Source organism: Chinchilla lanigera, unplaced genomic scaffold (assembly GCF_000276665.1).
Source record: "Chinchilla lanigera isolate Chin_1 unplaced genomic scaffold, ChiLan1.0 scaffold00063, whole genome shotgun sequence".
Classification (NCBI taxonomy): domain Eukaryota; kingdom Metazoa; phylum Chordata; class Mammalia; order Rodentia; family Chinchillidae; genus Chinchilla; species Chinchilla lanigera.
The window spans coordinates 12,288,057-12,303,451 of record NW_004955464.1 but is presented as its reverse complement, the minus strand read 5'-3'; the positions used below and the strand labels follow the sequence as shown (position 1 = coordinate 12,303,451).

The 15,395-nt window shown below is 41.9% G+C and overlaps 1 protein-coding gene across 6 annotated transcripts in view; it reads left to right on the top strand.

Moving 5' to 3' along the window:
* Nucleotides 1–15,395, top strand: part of Mast2 (microtubule associated serine/threonine kinase 2) — a gene marked incomplete at its 5' end in the record, with an annotated part of 194,810 nt that overhangs the window by 155,610 nt on the left and 23,805 nt on the right. For 4 of the 6 annotated variants that reach the window (XM_013521604.1, XM_013521601.1, XM_013521602.1 and 1 more), the window contains 4 exon segments: nt 6,239–6,314; nt 9,284–9,304; nt 11,572–11,650; nt 13,459–13,613. In XM_013521604.1, coding sequence (XP_013377058.1) covers nt 6,239–6,314; nt 9,284–9,304; nt 11,572–11,650; nt 13,459–13,613 — 331 coding nt within the window. 6 annotated transcript variants of the gene reach the window in all.

The window sequence follows — 15,395 nt, the reverse complement described above, 5'->3', positions numbered from 1 at the left end:
AAAAAAACCATACAATATTTCTATCTAACTTAACTGTCCATAATACTAGTAAGGAACAGAGGGGTGGAGGAGCACAGAGAGATAATGCAGATCTCCATACTTGCTTTATGACTTCCGGCCATCTTTAGCTTATTTTCTCCTTTCTTGTGGAAAGGAAACTGGGCCCCAGGCCTGCTGTGCCAGCATCTGCATATTCTGTCTATTCGTCTGAGCTGTGGAGAATTAGAGGTAGCCTTTTGGGCTTTGGACTTGAGAAAGTTTGGAGAAACCACTTGTCTCTAAAGCAAAAATTGTAACTGACAGTTCCATTTTGCAGTGTTGGTTACAGTTGTTTATTCCTGTGAAGATCAAGATGCATCACCCTCCAACACAATGATGTATAACAGTAAACACAGATTCTTAACCAGAAAAGCTCACTAGGACTTTCTGTCCAGAATGTTCATTGGAAATTCATTACACCAGTTTGACTGACTGACTCATTGACCATCTGATGGAACTCAAATCTCCAGTTCACTTCTGCTTCCAGAAGGTCTGGTGGTTTAAAGCATCAACCATCTGATGGATGGTTGACCATCTGATGGAACTCAAATCTCCAGTTCACTTCTGCTTCCAGAAGGTCTGGTGGTTTAAAGCATCAACCCCCTAATCCTGTGGCTAGTCTTTCTGTTTTGGCCAGCCCCCCACCCCGGCCCCAGAGCCATCTTATTAAAACATCTGCCCTGCCCTTCATGAATAGCAAAGACACTCCAATCCCTTTTGCTTTTCCCCTCTCCCTCCCCTGTCCTCTTCCCTTCCTTCTCAGCTGGGGCCTCACACATGCTATCAGATGCTTTACTATTGATCTGTACCTCCAGCCCCTTTAATTATACTTAGGGTTCTTAGAAATTCTTGAATATGTAGGCATATAAGATTTTGTCATTGTCACAATTAAGTTGCAGGTTCACTGAACCCTGTCTCAGGACTTGTCAGTAAGAGATATAAAGGGATTTATAACAAAAAAATTTAAAGTGTACACTCAAAGAAATCAGATGGGACAAACAGACAGAGGGAGACAGAGAGAGAGACATGCACATTATGATCTGGAGCTGGGTGTATTTAAGGGGGGCTTTTGAGGGTGGATGTCTTCAAAATGGGTAATCTAGAATGCATATTCTTACTGTCAGGTCACCAGTCTGGTGGCCTATGTTAAAAAGCAGACTATTTACATCTATTTGAAAATGAAGGACAGTTGGGGATATAGCTCAGTGGCATAAGCGCCTGCCTGGCAAGCGCAAAGTTGTGAGTTCAATCCCTGGGACCGCAAAAAGAAAAAAAAAAAAACACCAAGAAAATGAAGGAAGAGCAATTTACAGATGAAAAGAGGTGTCTGCAGGTGAAAAAGATCAGTTTGTAGGTGAAAGAGAAACTGAGTTTGAGTAACTTTTGTATTTTTTAAATCCTGAAGCTGCAGGGTTTTGTTTTGTTTTGTTTTTTTCCAAAAAAACTGAATCTGCCTGGGGGTCCCTTTGACCCCTACTATGGCTATAGATCTAGAGAAGAATTTTCCAGAGAAGGAAGTCAAAACAGAATGATCTGCCCTTGTATCAGTAAGCAGTCAAACTGGTTCACCCGTGTCCCCTAAGTTTACTCAGGGTCCCTTGGAGGAGATGATGATGTCTGTGGACAGGGACATTGCAGGTTCCGCTGGGCCTCTTCAATTGTCAGAGAAGGAAATGAGGGTTATGGATAGTCCAGCTCCTCTCTGGGAATGGGAAAAGTCAAACCTCCAGTGCCACAAATCAAGCACATTAGGTACCTCACAATTAGGGCAGGGCACAGGCAGGGGCTTGGTGCACTCTCATTCCCAGTGTCCAGTGCTCTTGCACGTGAAACGGGGACCCTTTCCTTGGTTGTCCCTGGGCTTTTCCTTAGATGACCTGGATGGGCTTAAAGCATTACCAATTGCAACAGTTATAATCTTGGCCTCTCCCCTTTGTCTCTTCTCTGGGTCCTGATTGTTGAGCACAGAAAAAGCTGTGCAACTTAGCCATAGGTGTCTGTGGCCCCGCTTTCAAGTTTTGATAGTTTATGTCAAATATCTGGGACTGACTGGCAGATGAAATGATGTCCCATTAGTGCCTCTTCCTCCCTGGAAGATGGATCTGTATTAGTGTATTTATGCAAAGATCAACAAACTTCTTTATCTCTCTGGTAAGAGCAGCTAGGATACTAGATGTCATTTCTAGTCCATACTGAGTATTACAATCCCAGGTTGGCTCTGTTGAAGGGAGGATAGCCTCTCCAGGGTGGTTTCCTTCAGTTTTTAAAGCATACTGTTCATGTATATAGCTCGTAACCTCTTGTAACATTCTCTGTGTCTCATTCAAGGTACAGCAAGTGGTCATGATGAATTGGACGTCTTGCCTTGATAAAAGCAAGGACCAAAGTTTCAAACCCATCTGTAAGCTTACTAGGGTCTTCTAACAATTGGCTTAGTCATTCTTTGCACTATTGGACATCTGCAACTGAAAGAGGAACCGGCCCTCAAATATTCTCACCCCTGGACTTCTCTTAGGGGCAGGATAAATTATGAATTAGATAATAAGGTCCTGAGTTCAATTCCTGATACTGAGAGAGAGAGAGAGGGAGAGAGAGAGAGAGGGGGAGATGGAGACGGAGAGGGAGAGAGAATAAGGTTCCAGGGGAGAAGAGGTTACTGAATATTAGTTCAGGAGATCTAACACCATGTGGTCTGATCTGGAGCTTCAGAAATTTCTTAGATCTTTGTCATTTTATTTTCTACCTCCATTAAAAAAAAAGAAGAAGATTAGTAGAAGGGAGGATTGGCCGTAGGTTGTTGCCTAAACTCTAGCAGTTGGAGAGGAGTGGCTTCCTAGCAGCCATTGTGCTATCTGTACTAATTGTAGGATACTCAGCATCCAGGGATATTTTTGTGGCTTTAAGTGGGTAGTTTGGAGAACCTACAAAGAGCATTGAGTATTGAGTACAGATAAGATCATTGAGCATTGACTCTTTAATATAGGTATCACTAGTTAGAAAATTCAAAATGCTGCAAAATCAGAAAATTTCTGAGCACCAACATGATACTCTCAAGCATTTCAGATAAAGAATGTGCAACCTGTACTTGTTAATCTGTGAGATGACATTACCCCTCCCAAATATAGTTAGTGTTTGTTTTTGTTTTGCAGTACTGAGGTCTGAACCCAGAGCCTCACACATGCTAAGCCAATGCTTAACCTCTGAGCTATACCCCCAACCCTTTTTTATCTTGGACAGGGTCTCACTAAATTGCCAAACTGGCCTCAAATTTGAGATCTTCCTACTCCAGCCTCCCAAGAAGCTAAGATTGTAGGCATGTGCCACTATGTCTAAGGTAGGATAGGAGAAATACAAGTAGAAAGGAGACAAGGAGGCTAGGCATGGTAGCAGATACCTGTAATCCCAGCACTTGGGAGGCTAAGGCAAGAGGATCACTGTAAGTTTGAGACCAGCCTAGGCTACTTAGTGAACTCAAGGCCAGCCTGAACTACACAGCAAGACCCTGTCAGAAAAAAAAAAAGGAAAATCTTAGTTTTTAAATTGTGATTTTTAAGAAAAACTACAACTTTTTTTTAAACCTACAACTTAACGCCACAAAATTTATTTGAGCCTTCTTCTCTTCTAGGGAACTCATTCAAAAAAATACCAATAATTCCTAAGGGTCTTAGAGACACAATAAAAAAAAAAAAGCTTATGCTTTTTACCTGTAAATGATTTTTCCTCCTACAGATCTCCATCCTCAAGGAAACAACAATATTAGTGGTCAACATATCTTAACTTTGAACACATATAAATGGTTTGGATGCTAATACAGTGGCCCCCCAGTCCTGGGGCCAGGGTTTGGTACCAGTCTAGGGCATATTAACAACCAGGCCGCACAACAGGAAGTACATGTACAAAGTTCTGTCTGTGTTTACACCTGCCTTCCATCACTAGCTTTACCACCCAGCTCTACCTCCTGTCAGATCAGCAATGACGTTAGATTTTCAAAGGAGCTCAAACTCTACCATAAAATGCACATGTGAGGGATCTAGGTTATGTTCTCCTTGTGAGAATCTAGTCCGAAAACCATCTTTTCTGCCCCTAATGGAAAAATTGACTCCCGTGAAACTGGTACCTGGTGCCTGGATAATTGGGGACTGCTATTCTAATATAGCCACCCCAGTGGATAACCAGATAGATCATAGGAATATACATCCTAGATCATCCATCTTGAAAATACCCCTGTTACTGGCTTTTGAGTCCCAAAGAAATTCTTTCCAGGTTCTTGGCGTCCTGGAAAAAGAATGGGACAAGAGCCATGGAAAAAGTAGCAAGGATTTATATATATTAAAGGTGGAAAAAAAGTATGCCCTACAGAGTGAGAGTGATCCTGTGAAAAGGCTCACAGTGATTATCAGGATAATGGGCAGGCTCTTTTGTATCTGGAATTTCTAGATTGCTTCTGTTTCATGCAAATAAGGCTTTTTGGATGCTTGTCCTATCAGAAACTCATTTGGCTTGGTATTAGGTTTAAGCTGTCCTATCAAAGGGTCACTTGGTTTTGCACCAGCTGTAATGAAAACTTGAAGATAGCATTTTCTGATTGGTTCCATGCACAGTGCTCAGAAACCAGTAGTCATCCTGGGTCCTGTGTTCTGCACATGTGCCGTGTGTCTCCATGACTGACAACCTTTTTTATTTTTTTGGTACCAGGATCGAACTTAGGACCTTGCACTTGCCAGGTAGACGCTTGTGTCACTGAGCTATATCCCTGGCCCCAGACAAACTTTTTATAGTTAACTCATTTGCCCAAGCCTTAATCTCCTACTTCAGATACACTAAAGTTATGCATTTTGTGCACCTGGGGGTAAAAAGAAGCTGAGACAGCCTCTTCCTACTAATTAGTTCAACCAAAGATAATGTCTTTATATTATTGACACATGAGTGCTGCATAGAGTAGTGTTGCACTAATGAGATGTTAGTATTTACAGATCAACACAAAAAGACTAGGACTTGTTGAAGAGAGATAATGGGAAACAATAAGGTGACTTTATAGCATTTTGGAATATCCATACCCTATGAGGAAACTATCCAAGAGAAAGCCAGGGCACACTGAACTATCAGGTCTCTGGGTAGGGTCAGTTCCTCATAACTAATGTTGGTTCAGAGGGGAGCATTAGAAATGAAGAGGTAGACGGGTTTGGGGAGTGTCAGCACATCATGGAATGATGCTTGCTTCAGCATGGCCTTTCAAATGGAGACACATGGTGAATTTCTGCCAAATAGGGCCTCTAAGTATCAGCTCCAGCCAAAAGACAAAACAAAGAAGTATGGCAAGCTTAGATTCAAGAATTGTGACTAGTACAAAAGTAAGTACAAAATTTTGTTCAGAGCTTCTGAGTTTTAAGTTAGCAAGTTGCAGAGGACAAATAAAAACTAAGAAGATCGTAGTAATTCCTATGCTGTGAGGCAGTTGGGCATACTTTGTAGATTTGGAGTCCTAAGTGTAGATACTATTTTAAGGTATACTGCTATCATGAGTCCTGACCTGAGAACCTGATTCCCCTTAAAGCATATATGTTCTGATTTAGCCCCTTGGGTGCAGTATAGAGACTATAGGATGCAGAGATACTTTTATACTGGAAGTCCTGTTTCCCTGGGAGAAATGTTTGAGCATTTCACTCTACCTTTTGCACTGAATAAGCTCTTTAATTCTTTGGAATGTCGGGTTAACTTGACAAGACATACTGAAGCCAGAGGTCAGGAAACAGGTAAGTTGCTATGAGATCTAGAATGGATGTCTGGGAGACATGGGTTGTTACAGGCAACCTGAGAACAAGAGAGGAGGCCTCTGGGCTGCCAAATTTTTACAAAGAGAGATCTATAAATTAATGGTGGCCTGAGAAAGTAACCAAAGATGCTAATTGCCAGTGCTGGGGGAAGATTTTTTTGTGTGAAGATCACGTCAGCCCGCCGGGTGTGGTGGCACATTGCCTGTAATACCAGCACTCGGGAGGCTGAGGCAGGAGGATTGTTGCGAGTTCGAGACCAGCCTGGGCTGCAAAGTGAGCTCAAGGCCAGCTGCAAAGTGAGCTCAAGGCCAGCCTGAACTGCATAGCGAGACCCTGTCTCAAAAAGACAAAAAAAAAAAAAAGATCACGTTAGCCCTCCTCAGAAGCAAACTTCAGTAAATTTCTTTTCATTTCTCTAACCACAGGCAACAGTCCTTTGGACAGCCCCCGGAATTTCTCTCCAAATGCACCTGCTCACTTTTCCTTTGTTCCTGCTCGTAGGTAAGTTGCTAAAAAACCTCCTCTTCTGTGACTAACACATGTGGCACTTGCATGAATGTTACTTAAATGTCATATTCCTCCTTTAAATCTGTGTTCTTTCAAGTGGGTTACCTTGGGTTCCTTCCCTGTGTTCCTCTCCCAGATTATAATCATCTTGTTCAAATTTAGCTTTTTAAGTGACCTATATATTTACTTTGGATGTTAGAACAGGGGAGTAGATACAAGAAGCTGATTTTTATGCTCTTAAGCATGAGTCCTTGGTGTCCTAAGAGTATGTTCCAAGCCACTATACCTCCCTTAAAGGCTATCCTAGAATGATCAGTGACAAAATAAAATCTTCTCTCTAGAGGATTGGAACTAATCCAGCCAGTTCCAAGGGGCTGGAAGAATTTGGCATATCTCTCTCCTTGGCTTTCAGCTAGAGACCTATGTATGGGCATAGAAAGATTACAGGGCCATTCTTACGTTCTTCTTCCATTTCTATTCTCTCTGAAAGTGATACAGGCTTATCTGTGGCCCAGGGTAGCAACCCTGAGTGCTCTGCTCAGGGGCATGGCATCATCTGGTGTCTTGGTTACTTTTCTTTCATTGCTGAGACAAAATACCTGATGCCCAAAATTAAGGAAAGAAAGGTTTATTTAGCTCACAGTTTGTGGAGGTTTCAGTCCATACTCGGCTGGCTCCCAAGCAGGGTGGCACATGGCAGAGGGCAACCGTTCATGGTGGTGGAAGATACCCAAAGCAGCAAGAGCAAAAGGGAGGACTGGTGGCAAGCAGCCTCTTTCTTACATATGCAAACTGTCTGCCCCAGGGTGGGTGTAGCACTCACACCCATGAATCAATCATAAACTCTAGAAGCCTGCCCATGACTGAATGAGGCTTTGGGAGGACATCCAGAGCCAAACCATAACATCTGGTCTCTGGAGAAGTCCAAGCTGATGGAGTCCAAATCACTTACCAACGCTCCATATACACCTCATTTCTTTATAGAATCTTTTCCAAGATTCTTTGTTGGCAAAGTTCAAGTTTTTAATATTTGTTTGTTTAGAGGTAGGGGGCTTTTTGGTTGGTTTTGTTTTAGGGGGGTTTTTGGTTTTGGTTGGTTGTTTTTGAGACCATCTCACAATGTAGTTCAGGCTGGCCTTCAGCTCACAATAATCCTCCTGCTTCAGTGTCCCAGGTGCTGAGATTACAGGTGTGTGCCACCACACTCAGCTTTTAAGAGGTTTTTTGGGGAGGAGGAGGTGTTTGTTTTGTTTTAATTCTTTTGTTGGTGATAATTGGTCTTTAGTACTATGAATTCCAGAAAAATTATGACTCCAGATTTGGAACCATTAGTGAATAGAGAACATAATACAGCTTGAAGCAATAGTAGTTTTAATACTTAGACTACTTTTTGAAAAAAGTCACAAGAGAAAAACAAAAGACACCTGGAAACAACCTTTGCTCACTGTTCAAGTGACAGCCTAAGAAAACATTCAATTTATCCTCTTCCTCTCTAGGATTCTGTCTAGTTGAAAAGGAGCTGGGCAGCTAGGAAGAAGTTTGATGCTAATCTGGGTATCCTTTCTGACCCAATTGTCTTATTCAAAGGAAGTCTCATTCCTATTTGTCCATGGACTTGTCTCTCCTATCCTATATAACTTCCAGTTAGTTAACCAAGCACTCAGGTAGGGTCATTTACAGCTGAAGAATACTCCATTGCTACATTCATTTAGAAAGGTTTATCTGAGACTTCCTGTCTTAAGACTGTGTATGAACTGTAGCCTCAGATTAACTATGAACTAGAACAGCATGACCTGTGACAATGCCTGCAGGTGGCATTCATTTATTTCACATTCATTCAGTAAATGTTTGCTGAGCACCAACTTTGAGCCAAGCTCTAGGCTAGGTGTTTTATTATAGTGTGGTAACAAAATAGACATAATCCTTACTTTCTTGAGAGGGATAGTCTAAGATCTTGCTGTTCCCTAAGATTTTCACTTAGTTCACTCATTCTGCTCATTTATATTTCATCTCAAATGTTACCTTCCTAGACTTTCTCTAACCACCCAATCTAAAGGGGGCCCATTTGTTATTCTCTATCAAATCATTGTTTTATTTCCAAACTAGTATTTTCCAGTGCCTAATGTTTTCTTAGTTGCATGTTTTCTGTCTCACCTTAGCTAGAATCAAATTTAATAGATGTCTTATTTGTTGAAAAACTCTGTTTCCTGTGGTTATTGTGGTTATAATAGTGGTTATTGATAAAATGAGTGGTGAAGGAGGAATACAATAAGTGAAAAAGCAAACAAATATAGGGTTATAAACTGTGATAAGCATGATAAAGGAAAAAAACTCGATGCTGCATGAATGAATAGGAAAGGAGTGGAGCTAGAGTCCCACTGGATGGCCATGTAAGGCCAGCCAGTCTGAGGGATGAGAAGCAGCTGCTGCATTGGGTGTGAGGACATAGGCATGGAGACTATTCTAGGCAGAGGAAACAGCAGGTGCTGTTGATGTCCTTGTATTTGTTTCATTTAGGCTTCACAAGTAAGACTGGGGAGGAGGCTTTGGGGCCTATTATTACCACTGAGACCCAAACAAATCTGTGCTAGGAGACGAGATACTTGACTCATGTGCATGGAACATAAAACCTTGGGTTGTCCTCTTACAGAATGGGGTAGGAAAAACTGCTCCTTGTTGGTGGGATGGGGAGGACTGTCTCAACCCTAACAAAGGGAGTACCAGGAATTGCTCATTCCTACTTACTGAGTTGGGCTGGAGACCTGCAGGATCGCATTGGCTTGGAATATCGCACAAAAATCAGATTAGATGAAGTACTAAAAATAGATCCATTAGTCCTATAATTTCCCTTCAAACTGTCACATATTTCTAAACAGAAGGTTTGCTTCTGCCAAGCTAGATCAAATGTTGGGAGCCTCTGATTCTCTTTGGTTCTCACTATAATTTATATCTTTTCACTACAGCCATGGCCACAGAGCAGACAGGTAATGCTGCGTGTGGTGGGGAGAGGGTTGGGCCACTGCTATGCATGGCCAGTGTAGCTTGTGATTTGTGATCCTCCCTTGACTGTGGGTATGAACACTAGGCCTTTTATATCTAGCAAAGAGGCCTTATAGGATCGATGCCCTGCTACCTGCTGGAACCAAGGCTCAGAGCTAATGTGCTTGGAGGCGGGAGTTATTGAACTCTTCTGATTCTGGGGACAAGTCACTCTCCTTCTCACAACTTTCTTCAGTCTCCTGGTGAGGTGGTCAGATGAAAGAAACAGAGACATCGTGTGGTGGCATTTCATTCTGATTCTGGTGGCTCGTGCACTTCAGTATACAACACAGAGAAGTGGCTGCCATGTGATTGATTTACATTTTTAGCTAAAAGCTTGAAAATCATATGTGAAAAAGTATAACAAAGGCCTAGGAAATTCATCTGTATGTTATACCTGTCTCATCTTTGCTGAGCTCTTATTTTCCTGGAATTGAATGGCTTCCTTATGTTAGGTGTTCAGGACTCAGCAAAGAGGTCAGAGAGAACATCATGGTTTAGCACTCTGTTACACGTTTCTTTGCCTCAGAGACGAGGTTCCAGCAGACTTTTAATTGCCCTGTGCTAGCAGCCTGAATAGCATGAAGTTTGAGTCATATGCATGTGGCATGGAACCTGGGCTTTTCCCTTATGAAACATAGTAGAAAGGCTGCTCGGTATTGCTGAGGGTGGGGAAGAGTACTGCAGAAAGAGAAGCCCTACCAAAATGTATTACTGTTTTCTTGCTCCTCCCACCAGCCCTCATCATAACTGACACCTTGAGCAAATCCTCCAGATCTCTGGGTCTTAGAGTTTTCTCTGAAAATGTAATGAGAATTTAACTTCTAAAGTTTCTCTATTGCTGATGTTCTAAAATTCTGTGAGTAGCAGCAAAAAAAAAATTTTTTATCCAACTTCAACCTGAGCAGGCTATACCCCAAGCTCCATGAGAAAGAGTACTTTGTACCATATCTACAGTCCAGTCAGAGTCACATGTCCATGTTATTAAAAGCTTCAAGTCAGATACCTGCTTAATCCTCCTCTTCTACAGTAAAGCATATAACTGTGGTTCTTTGTGATGAGAGCTTTGGGTAGCATCCTTTTGAGAGCAGCAGGAAGCCTCCCCCATAAAGTCTCATATACAGCCAAAGGTATGTCATTTCCCTACTTTTTGGTAAGGTTACTGTCACTCTTCAGCAGGCATCCTCAAAGATTGGTTTTATGGGGCATTGGCACAGCCTGTAACTACTTGCTATCAGTTAATGTTCGGTTCATACCCAGATGGTTGTCTGTTTCTTCCTGATTGCCAGTGCAGTGGCCTAGAAAAGACCAAAGAGCCCTTCACATGGAATTTCAAAAATGGAAATAAAAGCTAGGCATAGTGGCACATGCATGTAATACCAGCTACTTGGGAGGCTGCTTGGGAAGATCACTAATACAAGTCTGCCTGGGCAACTTAGCAAGACCCTGCTTCAAAATAAAAAGGCCTGGGGATGTAGCCCAGTGCTATAGCACCCCCTGGGTTCAATCCTCAGCACTGTAGGGGGAAGGAGAGGAAATAAAACTAGGCATGGTAGCACATAATTGTAATCCCAGTTACTTTAGTTGCTGAGGCAGGATTACCTAAAATTTGAGGCCAGCCTAGGTAGCACAGTGAAATGTTACCTCAAAAGAAAAAGTAGGTGTGATGGTGTACCCCTGTAATCCCACCACTCAGGAGGCTGAAGTAGGATGATCACTGTGAGTTCGAGGCCAGCCTAGGCTACGTAATGAGTTCAAAACCAGCCTAAACTACATCACAAAAATTTAAAAAAAATAGTATTATATAAATAGTACTATATAACCCAGGGGGTGCTATAGCAGTGGACTACATCCCCAGGCCTTTTTATTTTGAAGCAGGGTCTTGTTAAGTTGCCCAGGCAGACTTGAAATAGTGATCTTCCCAAGCAGCCTCCCAAGTAGTTATATAATACTATTAATATAGTGTATATTATATAACTATTAAATATTTATAACTATTAAAAGTTATGTAATACTATACTTATCCAAATTCATGGAAAACACACAAATAGGCTAGTTATAAGAGCATGTGCCACAGCAAGCAGTACTCTGAGGCAAAGAGGAGACCACCAGAGAATCAAGAGCCCAAAAATGCTGATGGACACAGTCAGGCAGATTCTGAACTCAGGGTGAGGATCTGTAGGAACTTCCTGATGTTCGTTTTCTTGCACAGGACTGATGGACGGCGTTGGTCTTTGGCCTCTTTACCTTCTTCAGGCTATGGAACCAACACACCTAGCTCTACTGTCTCAGTAAGTAGCCAAACCTGTGGGTATACTCTGATCCCTTCAGGTTGGTCTAGTGCTAAAAAATGGTTTCAATTTGTTCCCCAAGGCCAAACTCGAAGAGGTTGCTTGGAGATAGGGCTCAGTGAGTGGAGAGCTGGTAACCTTCATGGCCATAGCAAGATCCATAATCCTTCGGAAGAATTAACTAGCACCCTCCCCAGGGGCCAGATATTCCTGGTGAATCTTGAAATTTTGCTCTGCCAGTGAAACCAGGCATGGGAGCTCCTAAGCATGTTTCCAGTACTCCCCGCAACATTATTTCAAGAACTACAACTAAGAACAGATTGCCCTTCCTATGGCCCAAAGATCTAGTAGACTTTCTCCCTCCTGTTTTCCCCTTTTTTCTTTAAAAAAGGAAAAAAGAGTGATATTGTTTGATATCCAAGGGTTGTGTATATCAATAAAAGGCTGGAGCTGTCTCTAAAACTTTTTCTCTTAGCAGTTTTAGCCTAAAAAATAACAGATGCGCTAATTGTTACCATGCACAGTTGACCGTAAAAATGAATTCTCCTGAGGCAGTTTTTTATTTTTAAAGCTAGGGTGACAGGGTTGGTAAAATTTCTGTAAAAAGACAAATAGTGTTTCAGACTTTGCAGGCAGTAGACTTGATGACTGTACCCCATTTTTTCCATAGTTCTTCAGGTCTTCTCTGCTTGATTTGTCTATAGTCATGAATCCCAAGCAGGGAAAAAAAATACCATTTCCCCGCTTGACCTAAATATTGCTCTTAAATTAAGCCAAAGTTCTCACTAGTGGTCTTTGGCAGCTAAGCTTAAATTTTTTCCTTAATAAACACTCCTTTTTATATAGTCCTTTACTCAAAGTTAGTTGTTGTAAACCTAAAGTAATTGACAGTGTGTGTGTATGAGTATTTAAATATACACTGTGTATAATATGCATATATATGCATATATATATATTTCTGTTCAGTAAACTTAACAGACTCAACTCATTACTCTAGTTTATTGAGATAATTTAAAATACCCATTTTGCCCATCATAATATATATTCAGCCATTAGCTCATCTTAGCTGTAGTTAGGTAAATGGTTTGCAGGCTAGATCTAAGTCATTTATAAAAATGTAGCCAACCAGAGCCCTGCGGAAATGCCTCACTAGTTGTTTAAAACTGCATATACTATAACATTCTGTAAGAGAGGCATGCATTGTTAGCCCAGAGGTGTTCATTTCTCGCTTGGTTTTAACCCTGTGACAGCAGAGCTCCCTGTGTGGTGCCACAGCATTGGCTCTAAATGGTTTAAGATATTTAAACCACAGATCCTTGATCAGTTGGTGAGTAGAAACTGGGCCAGTGTTGTTAGATCTGCCTGCTGTCTTAGCCAGCTGTGTCAGGTAAAGGGACGCTCACTGATCCAGGAGTTAATCTATTGGGTTCTCATGGCAGCAGCCGCATCTGCAGGGTTCCTGCAGCAGCGCTGGGTCATTCAGATGTCTGTGGGGATTGGCAGGCTCTTGTCAGGAATGCTCAGTCACTGAGCTGTGTTTAGACATCATAATTGTTACAGGTTAAATCCAATCTCCAAGTTCAAATCTAAAAGTAACTTTCTTTCCTGGTGGATTTTCTTGCCACATGGTGCTCCTAAGGGCTTGTGGTGAACAAGATCGTGCCCAGTCACAGTTAGAGGAAGCAAGGAAGGAAGCCTTGCTTTGAGTTTACATTGATCAGGAAGTCCCTGAGTAGTTTCAGTCTTTTAGCATTCATGAACTGCCCTTGCATGTGTACTTAATGCTGTTTTTAATATTTCTCCTCTAGTCATCCTGTTCTTCACAAGAAAAGCTGCATCAGTTGCCTTTCCAGCCTACAGCTGATGAGCTGCACTTTTTGACAAAGCATTTCAGCACTGAAAGTGTGCCAGATGAGGAGGGACGCCAGTCCCCAGCCATGCGGCCCCGTTCCCGCAGCCTCAGGTGAGGGCTGCTGTCATCTACTGTCCATACCTGTGGGCCTCAACTTGTTTGTATAACATGGGCATCAGTAAATATGTTAAGCTTTGCAGGCCATACCTTTTTGTTACAACTACTTAACTCTGGTCTTATTGTAGTGTGGAGGCAGCTCCAGGTTGAACCATTGTTTACAAAAACAAGCAGCAGACCAGGATTGTTCTGCAGGCACATTAGTCAATTTGAGTAAGTCAAGTGCAGTGATACTCAAGCCCTTTTTGGCTTCAGGTTCAACTTAGCCCATTATCCCTGAAACTATCTAGTCACATCACGCAGTCTTTCTCTTTTTTTCCCTTCCCACTCTATTTGTTAAAAGAATAGCAGTATCATCAGGTTTTTGTGGTTTTTTTCGTCTTTTTAAAACAGGGTCTTCCTATGCAGTTCAGGCTGGCCTTGAGCTCACTTTGTACCCCAGGCTGGTCTTGAACTTGCAAAGATCCTCCTACCTCAGCCTCCCAAGTGCTGAGATTATAGGCATGCACCACCATGCCTGGCAATATCATGAGTTCTGACAGTTACCTGGCTGAAAACTGTGGGCCCAGGACACATGAGCTAGGCCAACTAGAAAAGTTGCTGCTATAGACACAGTTGGCTGATTTAGGGAAAAAGACCAATTCAAAAGCAGAATTAAATGCCTATCTGAATCTAACTCAGTTCCTTGAGTCACTGGGCCCGCCTTTATCAGGCCAAACAAAGGTTAACAATATATTCATCTGTGAATTCCTCTGATTGTTTTTTTTTAATGGTACTAGGGATTGAACCTAGTGTCTCACATATACTAGGCCGGTGCTCTACCACTGAGCCACATCCCAGCCAAATTCCTCTGATTACTTGTCCATTCTTTTTGGCATTAGCTGGTAAATCTGTGCCAACATTGCAGGTTAAGGAAGAAGATGGAAATTAAAATGAGCATGGCTTTGGTGACTGAGCTTAGTTTTCCAGGGTCTCTAGGAGTAATGAAGTGGCTAGCATGTACAGGGTAGGTTGCAGAGGAAGAGTCCCTCAGGTAATACTGGCACCATGAGTGACAGAGTGAGCTGGGCCTCTGAATTCAGATTCAGAGATTAAAGATGATAGGATTTAAGTGCAAAAGATCAAGAATACAAATGAGTGAATGTGGATTTCCAGTGCCTTTCGTTGTCCCACAGAGGAACACCTGAACCATGGTGATCTCTGTGACTTACACAGAGTAAAAGGTACCTTTTAGGCTAGTTGAGATGAAAAGGACCACAGTGATACTCAGGAAAGTTCCCACTACATTATTCTTAAATACTTGGTCATGTGTGCCAGTACATTGAACAGAATAGGGTCTACTTCAGGGACAAAAGCAGAGAGGAAAAAAAAAAAAAAAAAGAAAAAAAAAAGCAGAGAGGAACAGTTCAGAACCTACCCTATCTGAGATCTCTTTTAGGCACACTGAACTTGGCAAGACCCAAATATCCATTCAGTTGCTCAAAATTCAAAATCCACTAGGGAGATGTAATCGTGCATGAGGAAGGTTTTGGTCACTAAGGAAAAATAATAAATTAAAGCTGAGAATATACTGGCTGTCTTCAACAGATAACCCACGTGTATAACTCATTACAGGCTGGGTTGGCCTCATTTATACCCCAGATTAGAGCCCACATTAATCCCATTGGCTGCAATTTGTTTGAAAAAAAGAAAGGTGAAATAGGTGTATAGAGTCTCCCTTTGGATGCTTTGGGGATTGTTTGATTTGATTCTGAGAACATACCAGATAAACTATAT